This window comes from Plectropomus leopardus, chromosome 19, assembly GCF_026936395.1.
Source record: "Plectropomus leopardus strain MGB_pleo_1.0 chromosome 19, ASM2693639v1, whole genome shotgun sequence".
Taxonomy (NCBI): domain Eukaryota; kingdom Metazoa; phylum Chordata; class Actinopteri; order Perciformes; family Serranidae; genus Plectropomus; species Plectropomus leopardus.
This window is the reverse complement of record NC_142194.1, coordinates 10,156,632-10,182,579: the sequence shown is the minus strand read 5'-3', so window position 1 is coordinate 10,182,579 and position 25,948 is coordinate 10,156,632. Positions and strand designations below refer to the sequence as shown.

The window sequence follows — 25,948 nt, the reverse complement described above, 5'->3', positions numbered from 1 at the left end:
GTTGTTGTAAGTTACATTTTCCAACATTCTGCATGAAAATAAACTCAAAGATTAGAGGAAAAAAAGAGAAAAAAAAAGTTTAGCACCCTCAAATTTATCTTGTGACCCCATAAGGGGACCTGACCCCCATGTTGGGAAACACTGGTTTTGGAAGGGTCGACCAAACTTTCCACCTGCTTTTTTTTCTCAATAAGTTGTAATCGGGTACAGTTTTCCAATAATTTACATGAAAAAAATCAAAGATTAGAAAAAAGAAACAAACAAAAATCCTGTTTGACAACCTCCAGATTTATCTTGTGACTCCATGAGGGGATTTGACCCCCATGTTGGGAACCAACTTTCTCCCAGTTTATGTGAATAAGTTATTCCCAGAATTTAATTTTCAAATAAGCATGAAAAAAAAAAAATCAAATATCAGAGGGTGTGAAAAAAAAATTCGACCCTTACATTTTATCTTGTGACCCCTTCAGGGGCCCAGTCCCTCAGATTGGAAACGCTGGTATCCGTGGATGTGATTTCCAGTGATTTAATTTTACGTTTTATTTTTCACCCTTTAATTTCATATTTATAAAGATATGCTCCAGCAGATGCATGTAGAGTCAAGACATCATGCATATAACACTTTGCATCGGTCCTGTAGCAGTTTCCGGCTCAGTATAAACAGCAGTGTGAGTTCAGCAGGACTCCCACTGTCTGAACGCCTACAGGCTGAAAAAGTTGTGTTCCCTTCCTCCCCCTTGCGGAGCGTCCTGTCACTGGTGGAAAATGGCTGCTCGGAGTGGCTTCCCAAAGCTCAGAGAAAACTGAAAAAAGTCCACATTACCAACCAGAGGTCACATCTGGACCTTTATCTAACCGGATACACGACAACTCGGGGAAGCCTCGACACTGAGAATGTCTCGCTGGGTGCCCACTAAAAAGGAAAAGTATGGTGTTGGTACGTAAGAAAACTTGCATGCTCCATCGCTAGCTCGTCCTAGCTCTCTGCTCTCAGATTTGCACAAGTTTTTAGGAAGGATTGTGGTTAGAAAACGACCGGCTGTTTCGTTTCTCGTGTGGGGTTTGTTTTCAAGCGTCAAATCTGCCTTAACTGTGTGAATGCAAATCTCACGTGTCGGGGATTTGCCAGCTAGTTTTGCATGAAACGCAAAACAAGGAATGTGTGTCTATTGTGAGGAAGAGGACTGTGTGTGGATTGGGAATTGTTAGAGGCGCGCCTAGTTGTAGCGCTGTTTCCTGTGTTATGGGGCCTCCGCTGCAAACTAACTAGTTACAGGCTACTTTCAACTTGTAACTGTGTATTTTGTGAGTTGTGTTTGTATGCCGTCACGTTTTACACACTGGGAAAGTCTGTGTTTTGTGGTTGGTTTTGCCACTTCCTCAAAATACTTTGAAACTAGGCGCCCTGGCCTGAGAACACTGTCCCGTTCAGCTGCCACTTTCTCCTGTAGGCGATTATTCAACACTCAACATACAGTATATCATCACTTATAGCAACTGTAGCTTGGTGGACAGTAGGGGAGACTGGGGGTGATTGTAACACTTTTTGTCTCAGCGCCTATAACAGAATTTTTGTGTTAGAGCTCTCGAACTTTGGCCCAAAGTACCCTTATTTCTTGACTACAAATAGCAACTAAAAAAACTTATATCACGTAATTCCTTATTATTATTATTTTATTTTATATTTTATTCATTTGTATGTTTATTATTATTATTATTATTATTATTATTATTATTGTTGTTGTTGTTTTGCATTGATTTTATTTTGAAAAAATAATATTTGTGTTTTTTTCCTTTTAATAGACAGGACAGCTTTTTTAAGAGTGAAAGGGGAGAGATAGATACATTACTTTATTATTATTTTATTTTTATTTTCTCAATGTCACATGGTAGAGCACATGATATTTTGGGGACAGACCATACTTTCCCTGCTTCAAGCACACTGCTATTTTTTTTTCACCAACTCTCCTGGCATGCTGAGAAAAGTAGTAAGATTGAGAAAATTTGTTTAGTTGTCATTGGGTTTAGTTTCTTTTTTTTTTTTTTTTAAAGGTGTTGCAACCATCCCCGTCCCTATCAGTCGGTGTTAAGCTTGCTGTAGCAGCATAATTGTTTGAAATCATGAAAGATGAAAGCAACTTTCACTTGTATTTGAGCAATATTTGATCAGGAGTATCTTTACTTAAAAGATTCAATAACAAAAACACTGACAGGCCAACAATGTGCTCTGTATGCCATTGCAAACATGAATATTTATGTTTAGGCTATTTATGTTTTAATCACTCATCTCACTGTCAGCTTGTACAATACAGTTATAGCACATGCTTTTGCATCATGACTGCAGGCACCGAGAAACCTTATCTTTCAAGGAACTTGATATAATTTTTTTGCATCAACCCACAAGGTTTCATTTATTTAAATTTTGGCCCCAGGGACCATAAAATCTGTTGGCACTCTTGGCATTAGATGTAATTTTTGAATACATTTCCATAACAGATGATACACATGTTTGTGATTACAGTAAGAGTGTTGTTATTTCTCTTGTGAGAACTGATGGATTGTATATAGCTAAAGAAACTGGAAACAACCTTGTAAACCAAACTGATAAAGACATGATAGCCAGAAATGTTTAAAGCATTTTATATTGGTTAAGAGCTATTTAAAGGGGCACTTTACCCCAAAGTCCAAAAAAAAAAGTTTTTTTCTTACCTTTAGTTTTATTTATCAATCTATATTGTTTTGCTATGACTTACAGAGTTGGAGATATCGATCGTAGAGATGTCTGCCTTGTCTCCAACCTTGTCTCCAATTTAATGGAACTAGATGGCACTCGGTTTGTGGTGCTCAAAGTGACCAAAAAAAATACATTTGAAAAACTCAACAGTGATGTCACCCGTCTCCTGGGGGAAAGTCCTGTGTTGTTTGACCCATCCACTAAATCAACCTGCCTGCTAAAATAAAACCTGTGCTCTTTACACAACTATTTTCATTACTCCCTTCAACGCATAGGCCACGTGATCGCAGCCTTCCCTAGAACGTGGTTATACATGCATGCTTTCCTCTGCAAGTTGATAAAGTTGGCAGATGTATTTATGAGGAGAGAAGGTCTGTGGACTATAATGAGTGTTTGGGTCATGATTTCTGGAAAGAGACATTGCTGATGAATTTTTCAAATGTATATTTTTTGACACTTTGAGCAGCACAAGCTGAGTGACATCTAGTTCAATTATAATGGAGAGAAGGCAGACATCTCCACGGCAGATAACTCCAACACTCTGCAACTCACACCAAAATAATCTAGATTGATAAATAGCACAACGGTTAAGAGAAAATTATGTATTTTAGATTTGGGGTGAACTGTCTCTTTAACTTTGATGGACTGTTTGAAATATGAGAGTAACATAGTCATGGATAAACAGGCTCGCTGTGCTGTGCTTGAGTGCCTAAAATAATAGTGTAATGGAACTAATCCTGATTTTTCTGGGGATCCCCTGGAACATCCTGATCCTGTTCAGTCAGCACAAGTCACATTATTTTTTTCCAGAAGAATCAGGTTTCACGACAATGGATTGTTATTTTTAATGTGTGCGATGTACCCCGCTGCATGCATACTTAATCCCCTTTTAGCTGTGTCCATTACTGAGGGGCTTGCACCTGTATGTGCACTGCTGATTGATGGATGAGTTCAGCAGGTTACACCAAAGCTCTGATTGGCGTCTCAGACTTAAGCTTACAAATGAGCTCTGTTGTTTCCAGGCCAGTCAGCTATATGAGCCTGTGGTCACGTTATGGTTGGCTGTAGTTCGTATGAAAATTATGCTATTCTGATGCTAATGATTGCCAGGGTATATTCTCAAATATCCATGAGATCTTCAAAGTGGAAGGCCTTCAAAAATCTTCTCAAAATTCTCACGGGGTCGACTGAACGCCAGAGCGGATGAGTCATTAGTCGAAAGAGAGGCAGCGGCCCCATCACTGCTGCAGAGGATTGATAGGGTGCACAGCTATTGCACTTTTAATACTTCATGTGTTGACCAAGTAGCACTAATGAGCACTCTGTGAGACCTCTTATGCAGGCAGTACTCACTGTGGACCTATTTCTGTTTCAGCAAAACTTTTGTCATACCATTTACTACTTTCATAATGGCTCCATGGCTTTATTAGTGGATGCAGAAAGATCCTCTCCTTTAGTCTTTTCACAGCAGTATTAATAATACACGCTACTGTCTTCTTACATGGAGCATAGCCGTGATAATAAAGGGCTTTGTTATCATACCAGCAGATTTACATTACAATATGATTGTGGAAGCATGGCCTTGCACAACAGCTAGCTCATGCACAATATCCAATATTGGGAATTAAACCATGTTAGATTTGTGTCAAAGTAATAACTGAGAAAAAAAAACATAACTCAATGAAATATTTATGGTTTTAGTTTTCTCGTCTTTTTCTTTTCTGTTTTTTTTTATGCTCTTCTGTGTGGCAGCAAAAGACCGCACCAGCTCATTAGCTTCAGCAACATCAGATGAGCTCTTCAGTGAACCCAAAAGAAGGGTGTAGTCAGCACTGGGTAGTGTATTTGTTTATTATAATTTTTTTGACTTAAGACAAACAGCTTTGATTTTATGGTAACATCATGATTAGGATTGCAACTATGGATTATTTTTATTACCATTGAACCAATCAGTTATTTTTCAATTAATTATTAATTATTAATTATTTAGTCTTTCAGAAAGTACAGATAAAAGCACAGTTTTGTTTAACACTGATACAAAACAGAAAATCCTCACAATGAAGAAGTTCTATTAATCATTAAAATGGTTGAAAAATCAAAAAGAACTACTTATGATGTAAATGTGTATTTTCTGGTGTTACAAGTTGTATTATTTTATGGCTGTTGGGCTTAATTGTTGAGCTCTTCTCCCTGGGTAAAACAAACATTTCATGGCTCTACCTGTCTGACCAAATATCAAAGTATTATTTCAGGAATATGTAGGGCTGTCCTGAATACCATTAATCAAAACTTCTTTGGGGAAGGATCACATATGTCACTTTGCTTTGGTGTATCTGGCACATGACTTTTTGGGTGTCATCATTGTAAATTTTGAAACTATTCCAGACGCCTGACGTTTTGACATCTTACTAGTGGATCTTTAAACCTTTCACAGTAGTTAAACTGTCTGAGTCACAAAATTAGCTTTATCAATACGTTTAAATGAGTTTATCTGAGAATAAATAATAATTGATGTTGATGCAGAATAAATAAGTGAATTTCTGTTTCCTAATATCTTGGCAATTTGGGATTTTTAGGGTAATGGCAAAAGAAAAATGGAGCAGTAGAGTACTGATTTGGACATTGATAACCATGGCAACAATCATAGCTTCAAAGCATTTGCATCAGCCCTAGAAATATCATTTTTGATTTTGTTAACACTGCCATGCCTCAACTGTTGTGATGTATAACAACCGGAAAAGTGAAAATTGCCCTTAAACAAATATGTAAATATACAGCAGCAATAGTGGAATGTACATTTATGTACGTATAAGAAAGGTCCTGCAGAGTTTTCTTGTACTTTACATGAGTATTTCCTTTTTGTGCTTCTTAATACTTGTACTTGATTACATTTCTAAGGCCATACATTTCTTAGACACACCAAACCGATATCAAATAATTAGTGGCAACAAAGGTCTGTTGTTGTGTCGCCTCACAAGGCCTGTGTAGGGTTGCACCTGAACGCGCCTCAAAGACTACAGCCACTGTCTGACTAAAATTCAACATGCTAAAATCACTCACTTACAGCCCAACATTGACCAACTGCAGACCGTTGCCGTGGAGTGTCAGGGCCCTCACGAGCTAATACACTTTTAACTTAACTTTTAACTTCTTCTACAGTTACAGTTAAAGTAGTTCAGAAACCAATTACATTCAAAGAAGAAAAATGTCACTTATTCTCATAATTAAAAGAAATATAATCTATTAATTATAAGAAAAGATCTTATAATGAAAGCTTTTCGTAGCGGTTCAACTACTTCAGCATGAAGAATGCAACTTCCAGCAGGTCAGACTGGGCTTTCCACATGAACAATCCCAATGACTGAGATGCCTGTGCAGTGTTGACATACTAATATGTATGGCGTCCACGTTAAGTAACATTTAAATTTCCCGCTGTCTCATAAAGAAAAGGAAATATAGGCAGATTAAATGTGATATTGCCATAAGTGGCCACTATCTCGTAGCCAAAGTTAGCCAATTACTAGATCCTATTTATTAGATCTCGATCTCCTAATTATGAGATCTTTTTTGTAACTACAAGATAGTAGCTCATAATGTCAGACTAAGGGGACTATTTTTGCCATTTTTTGTATGCAGTGTGCTTCCTGACAATACATCTTACTTTGCCAGGAGAGACTTTTCTTTCTAAACATGACCATTTTGTAAAATTTGGTGCATTGTTATACACTATCCATGTGTATATAAAGTAGCCAAAATGAGCCCCATCTCAGTAATAAACTCTAACTTGCACATAAATGCAACGGTAATGAAAATTCATTAATATATAACAACATCCAGCTTAAGGGACAGCCATATTTTAGAGAATTTTAAGTTTATGCCATGAAGACAGTGTTTAATTTTTTCTCTAATTTCATAAATGACAGAGCTTCCTTTATCCAGGAAGTATGAGAAAAGGGGGGAATGGCTCTTCCACTGCATCAGAAAAACACACCTTTCTAGCAATGTGAGAAATGCTACAAGTTCAACAAAATAGGATGGCAGAACAATTTGAGGGTTAATGGAAATCCGCTTTCTACCCATAGAACAAGGTTTGCTATGTGGGCACCTTGACTTGATTTTGGGGACTCATGTTCTTAATGCTCAAGAATCCTCCTCACCCCACCAAAGGCAACTGACTTTATTGCTTTTTTACATTGTTTCTCAGGATAATTGTTACCCTGAGGCTTTAGCTCCACCTCCTAATCCAACATTGTCTTCAGCTCTACTGGCATTTTCAGAATGCTGCCTATCAGCTCATTTAACTCAGCTGATCTGTTGAATCGACAGAAATCATCCGCATTCATGAGGCAGTCACACACAGAAAGTATTATTGGCCAACTTGAAATGGAAGTTGAGGTTTTGGACTTGAGGCCTAACTTCATTCTTTGACCCCTATTCATATCTTAAAAGAGGAGAATGGCGATCCATTCGTCAAAGAAATGTTACAATCATATCTCTCTTGACCTTGAACTAATTTCATTACACTGCTCTTTTCTTGTCAAATGCCAAGCAGCCCGGCATAAATCAAAGGGATCAGGAGTTTTGAAGCCTAGTTATTCTTGTGGCATCTCAAAAGTGATTTAACAGGGCCTCGGGGAAATGTTTTTTAGCTGTCTCCCGGCTCAGTGATGAATTAACCAGAAATACTTTTTGATGCTAATTTCAAGTGTTGTCTCATTAATTCTGTTTCATCAGGATGTTGCTGTTCCTTAAGAGAGACTTCAGAGGGTTGTGGTTCTAGAAAGCAAACCAGGGAACACTAAGCAACAGGACTATTTACTGTATCTACATGTCGCTGTTAAGACTTTGGCACAAATTACCCTTGTGAGCTGTCATGAGAAATGTTTTCCACCTCTCAGTGCCTTTCACTTTGTAATTTAGCTTTAAGTAATCTAACATAATACCAGCTCAGAATGTTAAAAAAATTGCCATGATTGTACAAAATATTTTTAGTCTTTTTCCGGTTACAGTTAGTTTGGACAGTAAGGAAAAAGCTACTTCCTGTAGGTCAGATCACAGAGTGGGAGCTTATCTAAGACGACACTTGGACACACACACGTACACACTGAGCTCTAAACGTCACACGCTCTGGTGTGGCTGTGATTCATATTTTTAAACTGGTGTGTGGCAGGCAGACTGAAGGCCAACAGGACTGACAACTCTAGACAGCTCTCATTTGGAACAGGTTAGTGGTGAGTGACACATTGGGAGCAGAAAATAGAGACGCAGTCGCTTTCGTCTCTCTACTGAGGCCGTGAGTAATTTGTGAAAGCCCCCGCCCTGCACCCAAGAAAACTATCTCCCACCCACAAAGTGCAGTAAGCTAACAAATATGGTTGCAATTAAAAAGCAGTCTCCGTTACTTCATAAATTCTGCCCATGAAACTCCCTACCTTGTATTTTCTTATTTGGCGTAAGCTGAAGCTATTTGGTGTTGGAGTGAAATTTGTGTCATTCCCTTTTATCAGTTTGCTTCTTGGTTTCATGTGCTCGGAGTTATTTTCATTACATTTCATTCAGAAAACGCCTCGTCTCACGTACGGCACAATAAATATGAAAAGAGGAAAAAGTGTGGCTCTTGTCAGAGCAGTTCTCTCTGCCAGATATTGCAGCTATTAATTCTGACATAACAAAGCGTTCAACAATATTAACTACACAGCTGAGTTTTTAGAAGAAGGCACCTGATTTCTCTCTGCCTACACTTAAACTTTGTCTGGGGAAAAAAAGCTGAACTGACAAAATCAGAGACAGAGAGCTTTTACCGGAGTGAAACAAAGCAGCTGATTAATAGGAAGGAGCCAGGAGAAGGAAGGAGATGCTGTAGAGACGAGCAGAGGAGGGGGGTATTTTTTTTCTTGTCAGGAGGGAAGCCAGGGGTTTCATTTTTGTTTGTTTGGTCTGTGTTACAACCAGGTCGTGTTAATGATCAGCCACCTTTGCTCATAAATAAAACAGCACAAACAGAAATTGCTCGTCTTTTGCAGTAGCAAGTGAAAGGCTGCACAGAGTGTGAAATCTTAGCTTTTTTTGTGTCATCGTCCTTCCTTTGGTGTGATAACCATTATGTGTGTGGTTAGAAAGTGTTTTTATTAAGTGCTGCTGACTGAGACTCTCTTGAGCGATCACCTGGAGCCTGAAAGCTAAGCTAACATAGTTATTTCCACTTTTATGAGTTTGTGCATCATGCCGTTGGATTATTTGTTTTTGTCGGCGTGCAGGATGCTGCATGCAGCCTCCACCTGGGAACTCATCCTGCTCTAGTTGTTTTTATCCCCTTTTAATGTCACTGTGCTGCATTTATTGAGCTGTCCTGCTGATCTGTAAACAAAAAACCCTCTCTGTTATCATGCTTTGTATAAACATAAGTACAACTTTGTGACTAATTTATATTCACTGTCACATGTTTGGTGCCAATTACATCACAATTTGAGCTACCTGTGTGCTAAACCTGATGATTCATACCTTATAGGGCTGCAAGATATGAAGAAAATCATATTGCAATTATTTCAGCAGATACTTTAATTGTGATTTAAGTCCCAGTTTAAATAATTTTTGCATTTAATTCAACTGAAAAAAATATAAAAATGATTATGCGATTTTTGCTGCAGTTTGTACCAAACAAGTGTGTTCCCTTATGTCTGGAATATGATATGTAGGCCGGAGCATCTCTGTAGTAATGGTATGTCGTAAGTGGGGATGGGCATTTAAAGTAATTAATATTCAAGTACTCACAATAAATACATTTAGAATACTTGTGTACTCATCAAACATCTATTGTAAGAATAGGAATGTAAATTGGCTGGCAACAATGAGAAGTGCAATTTCAAATGTATTAATTAACTACCAGGCTTCAAATAGCCTACAAAACCATAAATTCAAAGTTAAAATTAGAAAAATCATCAAACTCTATGTTGTTGCCTTTACATAAATATACAGAAGAACTTCTGTATTGACTTCCTATTGAGTTTTTTTTTTTTCCTCAGCAGCAGTTTTTGGAGTTTGAGTCCCGGGGGGGATGATTGATCTGTCGATCCAGTTAGAGCTGATCATATCTATGGATGAGAGGAGCAACTGCTGCAGACCTTTAGAGTACATGTACCGATTTAGTTTCACTTCCACTGCGCCTGGCGTTCTGCTGCTTCATTTTATATATATTTATTTGAGTAACCCTCCTTATAAACGGTGCAGCTCCAAAAATCCAAAATCAGTGTGTGGCATCAGATGTTTTAATCATGGTGAGCCACCACAAATGAATAAATGTGTTCAAAACCCTAATCTTAGACCAAAAAGTTTATTGCTGACTAATCATGCATTGATATTAAACTGCATGCCAAAAGGGTGGTCAACTTTTAGGCTCATGGTCATCTTAGGAATATAAAGTGGTAATATGGACAAACAACACAAAAATTATTTTGAAACTCGCATTGCCTTTGTATTCATTAGACACTGTCTCTTAGTCTTAGTCAAAACTTTGGCCGTCATCCTTCTCTCTTTGGAGGTCAGTATGACTTTGCTATTATTCATTCTGAAAGGGAATTATATATTAACTATGGGCCACGCTGCTTGGTGAGGCAATTCTAATAGTACAGCTCCCAATGGCTTGCTGTGAGATGGTGGCTAAGACAAATGACAGCTGGCCTATTTAATCAGTGCATAGCTAAGTGGTTCCACACTATTCCTTTTTGGCTCACCACTGAGACAAAGCTGGAACACTTCTACATCTTGTTTCAAGTGTCACTGTCATCCAAAAGGTTGAGGCGAGAAGGGGGGAAAGCGGTTGTGAACAAGTTAACCTCGGACTTACACAGGTGAAAATTTGATCCGTCTCTTTGCTGTGACCATAGTTTTTACAAAGCAAGAATGTTTAACGGTTTGACAACAAAATGTGGAGCTGCTTCAGTGACAGTTGAATAAATCTGGAGAGCTATTAAATTTTAATGCCATGAATCACAAATGAGTCAACATCCTGTGAAGTCATCATTTGTACTCTTTGTAAGGACTTTTGGTGCTCATTCTTAATGTCAGCTGTTTTTGTTTTTACTTGTCTAGTTGTTGCTGATATATGTCATCATTGGTATGAAGCCTTAATGTTGATTTAGCAAGATGTTTCTCTGTATTATAGGATACAGAAATATGTCGGTTACACCTGTAGAAATGAAGGAATGATTTGAAGTTCACCTTCAAATCAAATGTACATATTTTTAGGGCTTCCCCTTGACAGTTGAAGATATGATATATGAATCTAGATATGAATCAGCAGTCAGACCCCCCAGTGGACTGAAATTGCGTCAAGTCAAACAGTCGTTTTTTTTGTTATGGTCTCCTGATTTTGCTGTGGAGTGAGTGCTCTTGATTGTCAGGATACTCTGTTTTAAGCAGCTGCGGACATACAGGCAGCGGCACGGAGGGAGAGAGAGACGGCACCATAAGGCTCTGAGATAACATTTTCTTCTCTATTCTGAGAAGTGGTGAATTTAAAGTTCACAGAAAGTTAATACAACAGTCTTTGGTTTTTGTTGTTATCTAGTGTCGGCCAAAAATGTTGCACATTTGCAATGTGACGTTAGTTCCATTAATTGGTTTACACACTGAACATCCCACTGAGCCATAAACTTTAAAAATTATATGCATGAGAAAAAACTAATTGTCCTCAACTCAACAGTCTCCTTCAAGGAATCATGTCCCGGTTACTTTGAGCACCACAAGCGGAGTGCCATCCAGTTTAGTCTATTTAAAAGAGAGCAGATATTGTTATGACCGATATCTCCTACACTCTGTAACTTACACCATAGCAATCTAGATAGATAAATAGCACATAAGGTAAGAGAACTTTTTTTAAAATTTTATTTTGTCGTGATCTGTCCCTTTAAGAGCAAACCTTTTCTTACTGTCTGTAAATTAGTGCAGTCTCTGACTGTCAAGAAAACTGATTTCACTTCCTGATGCTGAACTATTAAAAGACTCATGGTTGCTCAGTAACTTAAATGTAGTTGGTTTTTGTTGGTGATGGTGGCAGACAGTGACATAATGCGACTTCACAGAGCATCTTTGTAGTGAAAGGTGACTCATGTAGGCGAGAGTGTGCTTGGACCTCCATTACAATCACAATGGACCGTGATGTTCCTTAGCAGTTTGTCAAAGGCACAGAGACATGAAGACGAAAGGACACACACACATACACACACACGTGGGTTGATCATGTATGATGACGCCGTATGGTTGAGTGATTGATGTGGGTCGTTCCTGTTGCTCTGCTACACAGGCAGGCGGTCTCCAGTGCCCTGAGTATTGATTGCGGACATGCCAAGCAGCTTGTGCATTGTGGGAAAGGAGTCCTGCTGTGCTGCTTTTGCCAGCTTGACAGATGGCTAATGATGTGTAACACGTCAATGTGAAACAAAGGTCACTGATGTAGACGTGTGTTATTACATAATTCAAATTCAGCTGGTTGAAATTAATACATAAGAGCCTTTCAACTACCATATTGTATCAGGCAGGCACTTAACATGGTTGTATGAAGTCGTTGACTCATACTCATTGACTTCAGCTTAGTTTAACATCTTTAGACTTTCATCTAAAATGATCACCAGAATTGAACCAAATGCAATTCGCTGTGGATTATTAAGACAAAGCACTTTTCCTCTAAGACAAAGTTTTAAAAAATGACTTTATTAGGTTGGCATAGGAACAATGTCATTTTTAGCCACAGTTATTTGAGCACTGTTATTAGAATTTAATATAAAGGAATGAGTAGTGATCAGTCAGTCAGGGTTGCCACCATGTGTGAGGAGAGTTTAACAAATGGCACAGAAGCCACCCTAATCCTAAAGGATCTCGTCTTGTAATGACTTAAACTATGATGGCCTGACCAATGACCATGCTTAAAGTAATTGTTTTTGCTGTATCCTACCTGTGGATTACTATAAATGTTTTCTTGCCTAATTTGTCTGTGTACACAAAAGACTAATTTCTTGATAAATTTTGTTGATAAGTTTGTTTCAATCTGTATCACTGAGAACTTCTCCAACATAATACATCCACCTGACAGGTGCTGTGTATAAACATGCAGATTAAATGGCATCATTATTACACAGGTGTGTCTTGGGATGGTCACAATTAAAGGTTACTCTAAAATGTGCAGTTTATGACACAATGCAATGTAACAGATGTGGCAACTGTTGCCGGTGCACTGAGTGTTCATTTCTCTACCATAAAGCTTAGTTCCAAATGCACAAAAAAACAGCTAACATCCAGGTTTTTAATGCAATCCACACCTGGATCAAATGACTCTGCAGTAGACCCGGGTATTTATTGTCTCCGGCTGTGATTGGCATTGATGGAAAAACAACACCACCCAAATGATTGCACTAATTTCAGCTCCTTAACCGGTGAGATGCAATGACACCCCATCACTAATTACTGTCCATCTCCACCTGAGCAGTGCTCAAACATTGATCCAAATTAGTCTGCATTGAGTTTGAAAGAGAGACTGAATAAGTAAGAGATAACGAGAAGGAACCACTGTTAAGCTTTCACAGACCTCTGTCTCTGCTTCTGTCCACTTTTTACCTGTTCGCTGGTCTGTCCATGACGTTGCACGAACACACACACACACACACACACACACACACACACACACACAGAGGCACACAGACAGACTTGTCTGCTGCCTGGCTGCAGAGCTATGTACTCAGGTCTGCCACTGTCAGTGAGAATGCAGTCTATAGCCTATTTTTAGCAGGTTTACTTGTTCTTGAAAACCTGTGTGTATAAGCTAATTTTGGTGGGAAAGAGGATTAAGCTGTCTTCAGTATAGTTTCTGAGAATTTGGCAGTAGCCAGCCGAGGAAATCCACATTCACCTTTCTTACTCATAAGATCGCCTGAGACCAGTTTGTGCAGACATTCTATGGTTGTGTAAACAAACTGTTGCATTAGCTTTTATAGTTGCTGGTCTCAGATGGTTTCGGAGGTGCTGGGCTGGCATGGTTACACATGGTCTGTGGTTGTGAGGACGGTTGGATGTACTGCCAAATTTTTGAAAATGACGTGAAATGAACACTCTTGCGGTCCGCATGCCAATAGCAGGCTCACCCAAAAGTTGCTACACCTGTGGCATTGTGTTGTGAGATCAAAATGCACATTTTAGATTAGCCCTCTATTGTGACCATCCCAGGCACACCTGTGAAATAATGGTGCTGTTCAATTTAGCATCTTGATACGCCACACCTGTCAGGTGGCCCAATTATCTTGGAAAAGGAGAAGTGCTCCCTGACAGATACAAATAAACACGCGACTAAACGTTGAGTGTTGCGTTCTACTTTTATTCAGTGTATTTTGAAGCGTGAGTTGTACTTTTAACATATTCAGCCATAAACATCAAGAAGCATGTATTTCCTTAGATTAGTGTTTTCTTCAGAGTAGACTGTATTAAGAAAGAACAAGCAGCGCATTTGCTTTGTGGAAACCAATTTAAATGTCTTGGAATAAAAAACAGTGAAAAGAATTGGCAATGAATATAAGGCTCTAAACTCAGTCTGTATTTAGTATTCTTAACAACATCTAGCTGACCACTCTGGTTGAGGCTTTATTCTACCAGAGTGATGATGAGCTTGCAGCTGAGCTGACGCTGTGCCAAGCTGCCAGTGGGTGAGCTGACACCGGACGACCTGTCTGTTTCTGTGGGTCAACATGGGCTAAAAGGACCAGCTCCCTGGGTAGAATCACTTCCCAAGTACCTCAGAAGACAGAGTCTAGCTGTGAGCTGTTGGCAGGTATGACTCGGGGTGTATGCATAGCTTAAAGATGAGCGCTGACGGCATCAATGTGCAAGCTGTTATTAAAGTCCCATAAGCTGAAAGACATTCTCCACTGAATATACTTATTTTGCCGAAGTAAACTTCCCTAGAGTTATGTTTTTTCCAGTCATTATACTGTATTGGTTTTGAGTCTTGTAATCCCACATGCTGAGATTTATGCATGGCAGAAATCATTGGGTTTAACAACTATGAGGCCATTCAGGTTATAAAAATGTCAACATTAATATCAGCTGCAGCCCATATTAATGTTGCATTTGTCACCTTTCAAATGTCCCTGGGGTTGTTTGGGGACTTGTAATGGAGGTGTCAGTCATTGATTGTGGTTGCGCACAGGCTCGGGATTGCCACGTGCAGCAAGAGACAGCCTTTCAGTACGCCTGGCATTTGATGAAATGGCCTTTTGTGTGTTTATGTGTGTGTTTGTGTGAGTGTGTGTTTGTGTGTGTCTGGCTAAATACTTGATAAAGTCAGAGCGATGCAGCTCAGATGTTGGTGGGCCCCTGAGGCAGTTTTAGATTTCAGTGAGTGGCAGCTCTACTCTGTGATCAACCTTTAGGGATTTAGATGAAGTCGTCTCTCTGCCGTAGCTGACACCTCAGTGTCCCTTTTGTTTTAAAAAAGAAGACAGAGATTGTGGAGACATGCAATGAATTCTTATCTGGTCATCACATTTTCTTCCTAACTTTTAACACTGAACCCCCTCATCTGTATTTGCTTGTGTGTGTGTGTTGATACAACTAGAACAAAACTGATAAGCGTATCTAGCTATTATTGTTTTTTTTAATTAGTCTACTCATTACCTTCTCAATAACTTTTGATTCATAAAACATCAAAAAATGGTGGAATTTCATAAGGCCATGACTAAAATGAGCTGATTTAGTGTTTGTTCAAAGTTGAATACTGTTTTTCTGTCAATTGTTTCAGCTCTACTGAGCATAAAAATTCAAGAGTTTGTAGAGGTTGACCGACCAACCAGTTTTTAAAGGCTGATTAAACACCAATAATGGAATATTGAAAAGACAATCATTCCTGACCCCACACACAGTGGAAAACAATTTATTGTCAAAGATGAGCAATCTTTGATTTCATTAAAACTAGATAGCCTAACTGCTGAATTGAATATGCTAGTCAAAAGTGATTAATACTCAAATGAATTAATAAAGATTAAAGAAGTTCTCAGGTTAAAGGTCAAAACATGAGAGAACTAAGAATTTGAAACAGGAAGTGACAGCATTCACCCAGTCACAGATTCAGGAATTTAGCTTTTACAGTGCTGGGACTGCTGTTTCACTTTAGCAACAAACTTCATGTAAATGCATGAAGAACCAATTAAAAAACCCAACTAAAAAAACTGAACGACCTCTAATAGGTTTAATGCATCTGTCAACTTGTTCACTTACAAGCATTTTTGTACAGTCAAGTATACAGTCCAGCTGATAGAGACCACTGAGTGTTTGTTACAATAATAATATGTGCAATGCAAAGCCATTTTGCAGACTTACTTTGAGCTTCATGTGTTTGTTGATAGTGTCAATTAGGGGTTGTAGTATACTTGAAGTTGAAGTGTTTTCAAATGATGCTGAATGTGGGGCTTGGTGCGAATACCAGTATGCTCTGTGTGATGGAAGTGTGTCTTGGCCAGTCTGAAAATTTTAAGAAATCCTGATGGTGAAATGCATCACATTTAAAGTCCCCAAATAATTGTCAGTCACTTAATTCTGTTAAAACTGTCTTTGTATTGCTATATTGTAGGTGTACTCTGTATTTTACACTGTGTATGGACCATGACTTATGCCCAAACTTATGATAATTGAAGGTATCTTTTGCATGATCAGAACAGCACAATCATGCTTTTGCACATTTCAGGAGCAATAGTTAAACATATCTCCCCCACAATTGAAACGCTCAACAGTCATTTGTGAAACCACAAGCGTTAGCTCTGAGCAGCCTCGTAACCTATGAGATACTGAAAGTAAACAAATAAAAAAAGGCTCAGCAAACACGGCAACTGAGGAACCTAGCCTATAAATACATCATTAGATGCGTGCTGTTTGGTTTTGCTGCAGGCTGCAAATTGTTTCCGAGAGCTTGCGTCTGGCCTGTGCTACTCCAATTAAGTTATTAAATGAAACAATTGATGGGGCTGTAAAGGTGTTTGTTAAATTTAATTCAGGAAAGAAGGAAATGATTACTCCTCAAACACTTTTTTTTTTTTTAAATTTTCTCTTTGAAGCTTTTATGCAGATGCATAATAATGGCATCTTAACTGAACTGTTGCTTTGGAAAGATATGGAATCAAGGTCCATCAGCTGTTTTGAGCAATTCAGCAAATATAAAGAAGAGTCATTAATTCGGAAGAGGTTCAGACTTCCCGGCTTTGGTGCTGCAGAAAACCCATTGTCCGCTGCTCATAGGTTAATTTCTAAAGGCATGTTGATGATGTTGTCATGGCAGGTACACCACATTTGCTTTTATAAAAGCTTCCTGTTGGTTTCAGAATTGATTGCAAGATCTTATTGATCACCTTTAAAGCTTGTCTGGCTCTAAGCTACATATCAGAAATGCTGACCCCATACAAGCCTGTTTGCAGACTTAGATCTTTTAAGTAGTGCCCATCTGACTGTTTCAAAGTTAAGACTAAAATCTAAAGGTGACCATGTTTTTGCCATAAGGGCCCTCGGCTTTTGAGTGATCTGCCTGAGGAGATGAGGCTTACAGAATCAATGACTTCTTTTTAAATCACTTCTTAAAACCTATTTTATAGAATTGCTTTTGTAAGTCAGTCAACTTTAATACATCTATTTGAAATTGTCTTTGAATTTATCTTCGATTTATTATTTTATTCTGTCTTGAATGTGAATGATTCTATTATCATTACTATTATTTCCATGTTTACTGCTTATATCATTTGAATTATATTTACTCTTATTGGTATGTGTTGTTATGTTTATTTTTGTTTTTTGATTGTTTCTATCTCATTGACTTGACTCTCATGACTCTTCTCATTATCATATGCCTTCTCTCTAATATGTTTTTGCCTCATCACATGTTTAATTATACCTTCAATTTTATCTGACTTTGTAGTTTGGCATTATCGTTTGGCTCTGATAGTTAAATTGTATCTGTAAGAAACCCTTCTTGCTTCTGCTTTGCCTTGTTTGTCAAAGCATTTTGTAAACTCTGTTTTTAAAGGTGCAATATAGATAACGTTATTTTTATTATTATTATGATTATTATTATTATAAAAAATACTTTATTGCAACAGGGACAGCTGGGTGGTAGATATTTTCAACAGCTGAGGCAAAATTAATTGTTAGATCTTTGTGTTCTCTGGGTGACTAAACTAGTTGGGAGGCAGAAAGGGTCAGTGGATTATACTGGGAGATAATTGCCGTCATCTATTCCAGAAATTAAACAGAACATTTAAAAGGTGATCTGAAGTAAGCGGGTAGAGTTGACAAAAATTAAGAATTGCCTTCTGCAGCTAAATTGGATCCTGTGTTGGTGCTGCAGTGTCGTCTGTATGCGCTCATTCACCAGTTGTCTTCTGAATGTTTCTTGCTGTGCAAGAACGCCTGCCTAGCTTTTAAGGCTGTTTGACAGTTTGATGTTGGCAGTTAGAAGCAGTGGGTGACTGCAGGCAACCTTTTCCAACATTATTACTGATCTTCCCGACCTTCTTCTTTTCTGTAGGACATTTCAAAGCATTGACGCCACGCTGCTCTCTCATTGCTGTCAGTGTGACTTCTGCTTCAGTAGAACACAGGCTCAGCCTTGTGATTATAAATAACATTACGGAGAACAGATCCTAGGCATTTCCTGTTGCATATGGCTGTTTTTGCTCGACTCGCACTGCTAGTTGTGGCAAATACCATCTGACGAAGGTCAAGTGCTGCATCATATGTTTGTCAGTGAAGCCACATTTTTGGCAGAGTGCCACTGTAGAGGTTTCAAAGCAAACTTGCTGAGTCAATTGCCGAGTTTCTTCAAATATTTGAAGGTAATTATGCACTCATTAGCATGCGTATCACAAGAGATGTAACACAGGGCAGGAAATAATTAGCTACTTCTTGCTGTGCAAAAGGCTAATCTGTGTGGATTCTGCCAATTTACTTCTCCATGCTGTGTAACGGGGTATAGATGGAATAAATACGACCCTGCGATCCGTTCGCATTGTTAAACAAAAGATGCATTTACTGTGGTGGAAAAATGTCTTGGATATTATTTTCAGGATAAATTATTTGCACGTTGAATCAATGTGTCATACAGAGTGTTTTCTTATTCTGAAGCTCTTGAGATGTTTGTGCAAAGTGCAGACAGGTTTGCTTTGCAGAGCCACAAATAACACCAGAGACCGCTGTGTGAGAAACTCTGTGTGAAAGAAAAGCTTCGCCCGGTGCTCCGTAATGAGCCACGTTCTGCTCTCCCTCCCAGTTGTATTGGGAAGATGATTTTCAATTAAAGGCTCTGCAGAGGCATTGGAAGCGGAGGCAGAATCGGCCTGCGTTAGATTGCACCCTGAGGCCTGTGCTGGAGCTGGGTGCATGGCAGGAAGTTCTGCCAAAAGGTATTACTGCTGTTGGCATCCAGATCTGGCACGTTGTAGTTTTCCTCCACCTGCTCCTCCCTTCACCTTTCTTCTCTCTTCATGCCCTGAACCCACACACATCCTCTGTTGTACACTATTATATTTTTACACTGTTCTGTTTACCTTATCTTTTTTTTAAAGAGAGGTATTGTTAATCTTCCTGTAGCCATGAAAAGCATCAGTATTTCCTTCTGGCCTACTGGAAAGGTCCCATCTATTGTGATACAGTATTAATCTCGAGTGGCATTTCCTGCTTGTTTCCAGTCAGAGGGAGGAGGAATCTGGTCCTACCAGTGAGCAAGAGTGCAAGAGAGAGACCTGGGGCTTTCCTCTCTCCAAGCTCAGCTGCTGTCGTATTAATTTCAGGTTAATTACAATAGCATTATCTCTACTTTCCAACTGCAGATAAAGCTAAAAGGCTGTTGTATATAATTGGTTTAAGAAGAAACGTGGTGATTTTGTTGGTATTTCACAATCCCCGGGTTCGCTGTCTGCATTTGCCTCTAAATTACAACCATCGGGCTTCCGTCTGAACGCCTAAACCTCTTATTAAACCCTATTAGAGAGGGACTTGAAATTAATTATCATGTTTTCCCCTGCTACGAACATGATGCATAGCTGACACCAAATGTATTGCAAGCAGCCAAACCCCCAGCGGACAACATCACTGTGTGTCTTAGTTTTGGGTTGTTAATCACATGTTTCATCATGATACAATATTATATTAATTATTTGGACAACTGTACGATAATTGCAGATGTCATAAAGTCTGCCACAGTACGATTTCGATTCAGTTCGATTCAGGGGGCTGCGATAGATATAAAACAATATCATCTGCCCATTCAATACATTCTGTTACAGAACAAGCTGCCTTTTCCCCTTTCTGTACAATACATACAATACATACATAATGTGAATATCTGTAACTGTTCAGTTACAGTGCAGTAAAATTTAACTTTAAATTAGCTCCACTAACACACATAAGTTAACCTTCAAGACATTCAGTCAGAAAAGTGTTTACTTTATCCCAAATTATGATTTTTTTTCTAAAACTTAAGGGCAACCCTCTTCCAACAACCACCAAACATGGATTATCAAGAACATATAAGAAAAGTAAAGACTTTGGCCCAATTATAACAGTCAAGTTTCATAGAAAAAACTATTTCTTTTTTGCCTGTCACACAGTATTAGCTGAAGCACTTTTACATTGTATACATTAGCCAAGCAAAGTTTAGCTACCAATTTACCTGTAGTATTTATACTTATTATATTTATACTTATTATCGTCACTGTATCTCCTGACAGAACAGCATGGTTCAATTTCAACCTGCATGAATGTTTTTTTAGTCTAATATTGTTGAAACAGAGCAGCTAATGTTGCTACAACAGGTTAGCAGATGCCCGTCCAGGCAGGTATGTCCTTCATATGTATGTGCTGTTATGTGCTCTGACCTTTATTTTCTCAGAAATCCAAAATTTTTTCACACTGCTGACTTATTCCCAAGTAAATAGCGTTATCCTCATCGTCTTTCTCTTGGCTACTTGCCATCCTCCTGTTCCAGAATTTCAAAATAAAGGCACATCCTAAAGATGATGTTATGAATCGATGTTTTTAATACTTTGCATTGTTGAAATCGATGTTTTATTACTTTGCATCGATCACATTACATTGTTGTTGATTAAATAGGTATAACGATCCAGATCGATTGATCTTTACACCCCTATTTTAAATAACTTACTTATAGGCTTTCATTCCTTTTAAGTGTTTGAAATGATCTCCTTAATAATAGAAAACAATTTAAGCAATGAGAATAATTGTAAATTCCCAGTCTTTGAAATATCTCCAGACTCCTTCAAACAATCTGAAGACTTCTAAATCACAGCCTGCAATTTTACCTGAGTGCTCTTAGCTTTATTAGTCTTTAGCTGATCCTTTTGTGTTCACCTTTTATCTTGTCAACAATTGTGCTGCAGGGGACACCTGAGTGTTTGAACTGTTGGAGATCATTCATACAATTATCCCCTGCTAATGGGCTTCGTTCACATTCTACTTGAGACAATGAATCTGTGGCTCTGACAGACTTACCACACACAGAAACATAAAAAGCCTAATTGTAAAAGTATCATGCATGTAAGAATAAGTTTAGGTTATTGCCGAAACAATGACTTGTCCACATGTTTGAATATCAACTAAGAGTTTCTTTTAGGGCTGTACCCAACTCAGAATTATGTCAGTTGAGCCCTGTTTCTGTTGGTGCCAGTCCATGTGTCCAGGAAGATTTCAATGCGCAGACAAATGGGAGAAATTAATCTCCAAGAGTTGCACAGTGCAGCACCAATTAGACACTCTGGTTAAGACAAAGTTAATGAGATTCAGTGCAAGCGAGCATTTCAATTATCATGGAAACAGAAGTTCAGGTTGGTGCTATGAGAGAATGTGGGTGAGACTCTAACTATGTATTGTGCAGTTTGCTACTAGTTTGAGAGCAAGACGTATCAGACGATGGGGTAGTTTTTTTTAACGCATGTCAAGTTTCCCAGAAACATACCCTTACAAGCGCTGACAGCATCTCTCTTGCATGGCAGCTAAGAGGGCTGCTGACAACCTCTCCTTGGAGCCTCGCCAGTGCTTGTATGAAACATGAATGCTAAGGAAAATCATGTATTTGCAAAACTGATTACTACAGCATATCATTTCCCAAAAAACAGTTAACAGCAAACAATTTTATTAGAGACAAGTGTAAATTGACTTTGGGCAAGTAGGTTTTTCTGCCACTTGATCAATCAGCCAAGTGAAAACAAACAGACAAACAAAAACATTAACACTGAGCCGTGCTCGTACCTATCAGCTGTGCGCTCCAGATCAGACTTGAGATGCAATGTTTTATAAGATGGGCGAGTCCTTGCTGTTTTCCTAAGTTTGGATTTTTTAAACAGAAAAAGCATGTTTTATATTATGATATTTACTGGAAAGGATACACAATTCAGCCAACAGCAACTAGGTTGTTATTAGTGCCAGTCATTTAAGAGAAACGTTCACAAACAAATACAAACAGGGCATCCATCAAAAGTTCAGCTCACAATGGCAACACTGCTTTGCTTGTAGGCTTTGAGGACTCTCCAACAAAAAAGCAAGGCAATCAAATGGATTTGGTTATTGGCGCTTGCTTGTGTTGCATTCAATTAGGACATGGCAGGAATTATTTTCACTGGACAGTATGAACAGAAAAATTGAAATATGTCAGACTGATTGTCCCTGTCAGAAAAACAGAAAGGTCATTTGCCACATTCTCTGGTTCTTGATTTTCTGTTTTATAGAATTTAAAATGGATTTATTTGGGTGTAGTAAAGCTAGTCAGAGTAAGCAAGACATTTGGTTAGGGCTCTTGGAAACAGATGTGAATTTTTCCACCATATATTCTGACTTTTTACAGGCCAAAGCATAGCCTGAAGAATAGAAATTTATGAAGTATTAAGTAATTTGGGGCTTCTAGTGGCCTTTTTCATTTGGTTGAAAGTAGAGAGATGACGGTGTCTGAGAGGAGAGAGAGACAGAGAATGAGCTCCCAGGCTAGACTTGAACTGAGGACCTTGAGGTTTATTGTAACCACGTTAACCTCCGGATCATCAGAGCGCCTCCCTCTCCTTCTTTTTAAAGATTAATATGTGAAACACTCTTTATTTAGCTGAATATCACACCTAGTACTGTATCTGGAAAAATGTAAAAATCTGAATATATTGTGAATTTGATTGGAAGTGCTCAACTCCTTCAGCTTTTAAATATTTAAGGTACCCTGTGGAATATTTAACCTTTCGGGAGACGTGATTCACATTCCTACCAATGATTTAACATTATTTCAATGAATTTAAGGTGGTGGTAATTTGCAAAAAAATGCAAAGGCAGAGAAGAAGACAGCAAGCTAATAAATTTGGCTGTAAGCATGCAGGATTTGAAAAGGCGTTGGAGGAAATGTATTCATCACGTTTGTTTGACCTCAAGGATACACACAGTAGGTCTCATTCATGAAAGTTAGTAAATCTACAAGCAGATTTGCACATATTGCAACTAATTTGGCTAAATGCATTATATTTCTACTCTAATGTTTAATTTAAGTGTTTCAAAGGCATCTGTGTATTATGAATATAACAGTGCAAAATATGAATTAAAACTGTAATTTCTTATATTGACAAGCAATATTTATCAGCATTCCTTATTTACGCAAGCACTGTGAGTGGTCAGCGGCAGGTATAGATTTTGTTAGTACCTATGAACACATTGGAGCTACTAACATTGATGAATGCCAGAATACACGTGAATTTCCTTCTGTGAATGCTTTACACACAAATTTGCTCTCCTCACCCCGCTCTCCCATTGACTTTCTTAAGTGTGTATCATTGTATGTTAGTCTATTGCCAGCCTTTAGAGCCCTATTTTGGACTCGGAAATGTTGAGTACCCCAATGTTTTATGTTATAAATGTATAGTATGGCTTCCCAACATTAAGAAGATGATGGAACTTGCATATGTTGGGCAATTTGCACAATTTACACTAATATGTCAGTTAGATAGTAACGGTCTAAAAATTAGAATTGTTCTATTCATGTGTTTATAAAGATTGTACAATTTCTAACTGATGTGAAGTTATTTCAATTATTTCAAAAACATAAAATAGATGGACCAACATACCTGTCTAATCGAGTCAATTTAGTGTTCTCTAAAATGTCTAAACTGAATAAAAATTAATCAAAACCAGCCCAACTGCAGTTAAAACATGCAGACTTCTGGTTTAAAAAATCCATTTTGAATTTTGAAAATATCAGAAATGGATTCAGCATTCTCAGTAATCTCCAAAAACCACCCAGACAGTGTCCAAATTGGCCAAGCAGTTGCTTAAGTGCTGTCAATATATGTGTTTCTGCAAATATATGCAATTATGGACATTGCCCAACATATTTTCTTAATGTTTGGGACCCATACTATACATCTATAACATTAATTTGGGCGTACTCAACATTTGCGGTTTGACTTTGCTGGCAAGTAGTCTATGTGGTGAGAGAGTCCAACAGAGGAGTAAGTTAGAGGGCACAGGCAGTGCATAGATTCAGTAGAAACACCCGGTCCTTTCGCCCCCCAGGCCGATGTTCCTCACGTTACCTTAACAGCATTTGGCAGATCCCTGAAGAATACCTGTCAGCTCCACAGCTGAGCTCACCGCAGCCAGCTCTGTCTCACCACCAGCAGGGCTCATCAGGAAAACACAGTAAACACCTGCAACGGCACCTCACTCAGCTCACATTTGTCCCATACAAATGACTTCAGCAGGTTGATGTCAGACAAGGGTATGCTTGTCTTACTACACCAGTCGTGTCCTCTGAAGGCTTATTTAAAAAACGTTTTGCCCCTGCTGGAGCCAAATCCGGCCCCTCACAGGAATTCATCATATTCAAAATCTTGCCCTTGAAATCATGCAGATACTTGTGACTTTGGTGGGTAAAAATGTAGCATCATCAGCATTACAGAACCAGTCTCAAAAGACACCTTTCTGTGTTGTTAAATTAGGGAACATTTTCAAAAATGAGACTTGCATGATGGGTCGTCTGGATGTTGCCATCTTCTCTTCCCAGGAAGTTTAATGCACTGTGTAGGGTGAAGCTTTAAAATGAATAAGCTCCCTAATGAATCCATTAACATATATACATTAGCTTTAAATGGTCAGATGTGTAATATAGTCATGCAGTCTTATGTTCTAAGTAGTAAGAGGTATATAATTTTACATATTTTAAGTCAGTCAGTCAGTTGTTTACAGTCAGATACGTCCTTTAGAGAATACTGTGTGTGTGTGTGTGTGTGTGTGTGTGTGTGTGTGTGTGTGTGTGTGTGTGTGTGTGTGTGTGTGTGTGTGTGTGTGTGTGTGTGTGTGTGTGTGTGTAACCTCTCTCTGCTGACTCCTCTGTCTTGCCTCGGAGACCCGTAGTGCAGCTGGAGTGTAATAATCATCCTCTATTCAGTCCTGCTGCCTGGAAAAGGGCGTTCTCAGACCGCTGTGTGCTTATTGAACTCCTCCTCATTCAGCTTAAGCACTGTATTAAATTCATATTCCCTTGCTCTTTATTACTGTGTATTACTATTTTCTCCACGATTCCTTCACTTTGTCTCATACGTGCTTGGGATGTTTTGTCCGCAGTCTTTGTTTGCCCTTGCTCAAAATGAGGCAAAACAAATGGGCACAACTGGTATGATACAAGAACTTATTTAATTGCTTACCAAATAATCTACACTTCATTATTCTCAGTTTTGAGGTCAGTGTCATATGTCAGTTTTTTGTCCATTAACACACCATAGACTCAAGAACTGAAAGACCACAGGATCAGGAACAGTTTTTAAATTTTGCTAACAGTATAATTAGGGGGATAATGTACATTAAAAAATTCTGTATATTTGAAAAGGTATCATTACTCATTTCCTGCATTATTGATAACTGGTACCATATTTACCAGCCATTCTGCTACTAACCCCAAAAAAGTCATCATTGTTATGTTATAGTCTTGTTATATTTATCTAATTATTGCTTATATGCTTATATTGATATTTTTCCAGGTACTATAGCAAGGTTAAAATGCTACTTTTAGGAGCCAAGTAAAGCTGCAACTAATGATCTGTCATTACAGATAAGTTATATTGCCTCAATTCATTAATTTATGTCATTATAATGTCACAAAATAGTGAAAAGTCCCTTTTAACATGTCTTAAGGCAAGGGTGATCTAATTA

The 25,948-nt window shown here is 38.4% G+C and overlaps 1 protein-coding gene across 3 annotated transcripts in view; it reads left to right on the top strand.

The window, feature by feature from the left end:
• The first annotated feature begins 682 nt into the window (after positions 1-682).
• Positions 683-25,948, top strand: part of dock1 (dedicator of cytokinesis 1) — a 243,654-nt gene continuing 218,388 nt past the window's right edge. For all 3 annotated transcript variants that reach the window (XM_042508037.2, XM_088070341.1, XM_088070340.1), the window contains exon 1: positions 683-937. In XM_042508037.2, the coding sequence (XP_042363971.1) occupies positions 895-937 (43 nt within the window). In that variant the 5' untranslated portion in view covers positions 683-894. The remainder of the gene's footprint in view (positions 938-25,948) is intronic.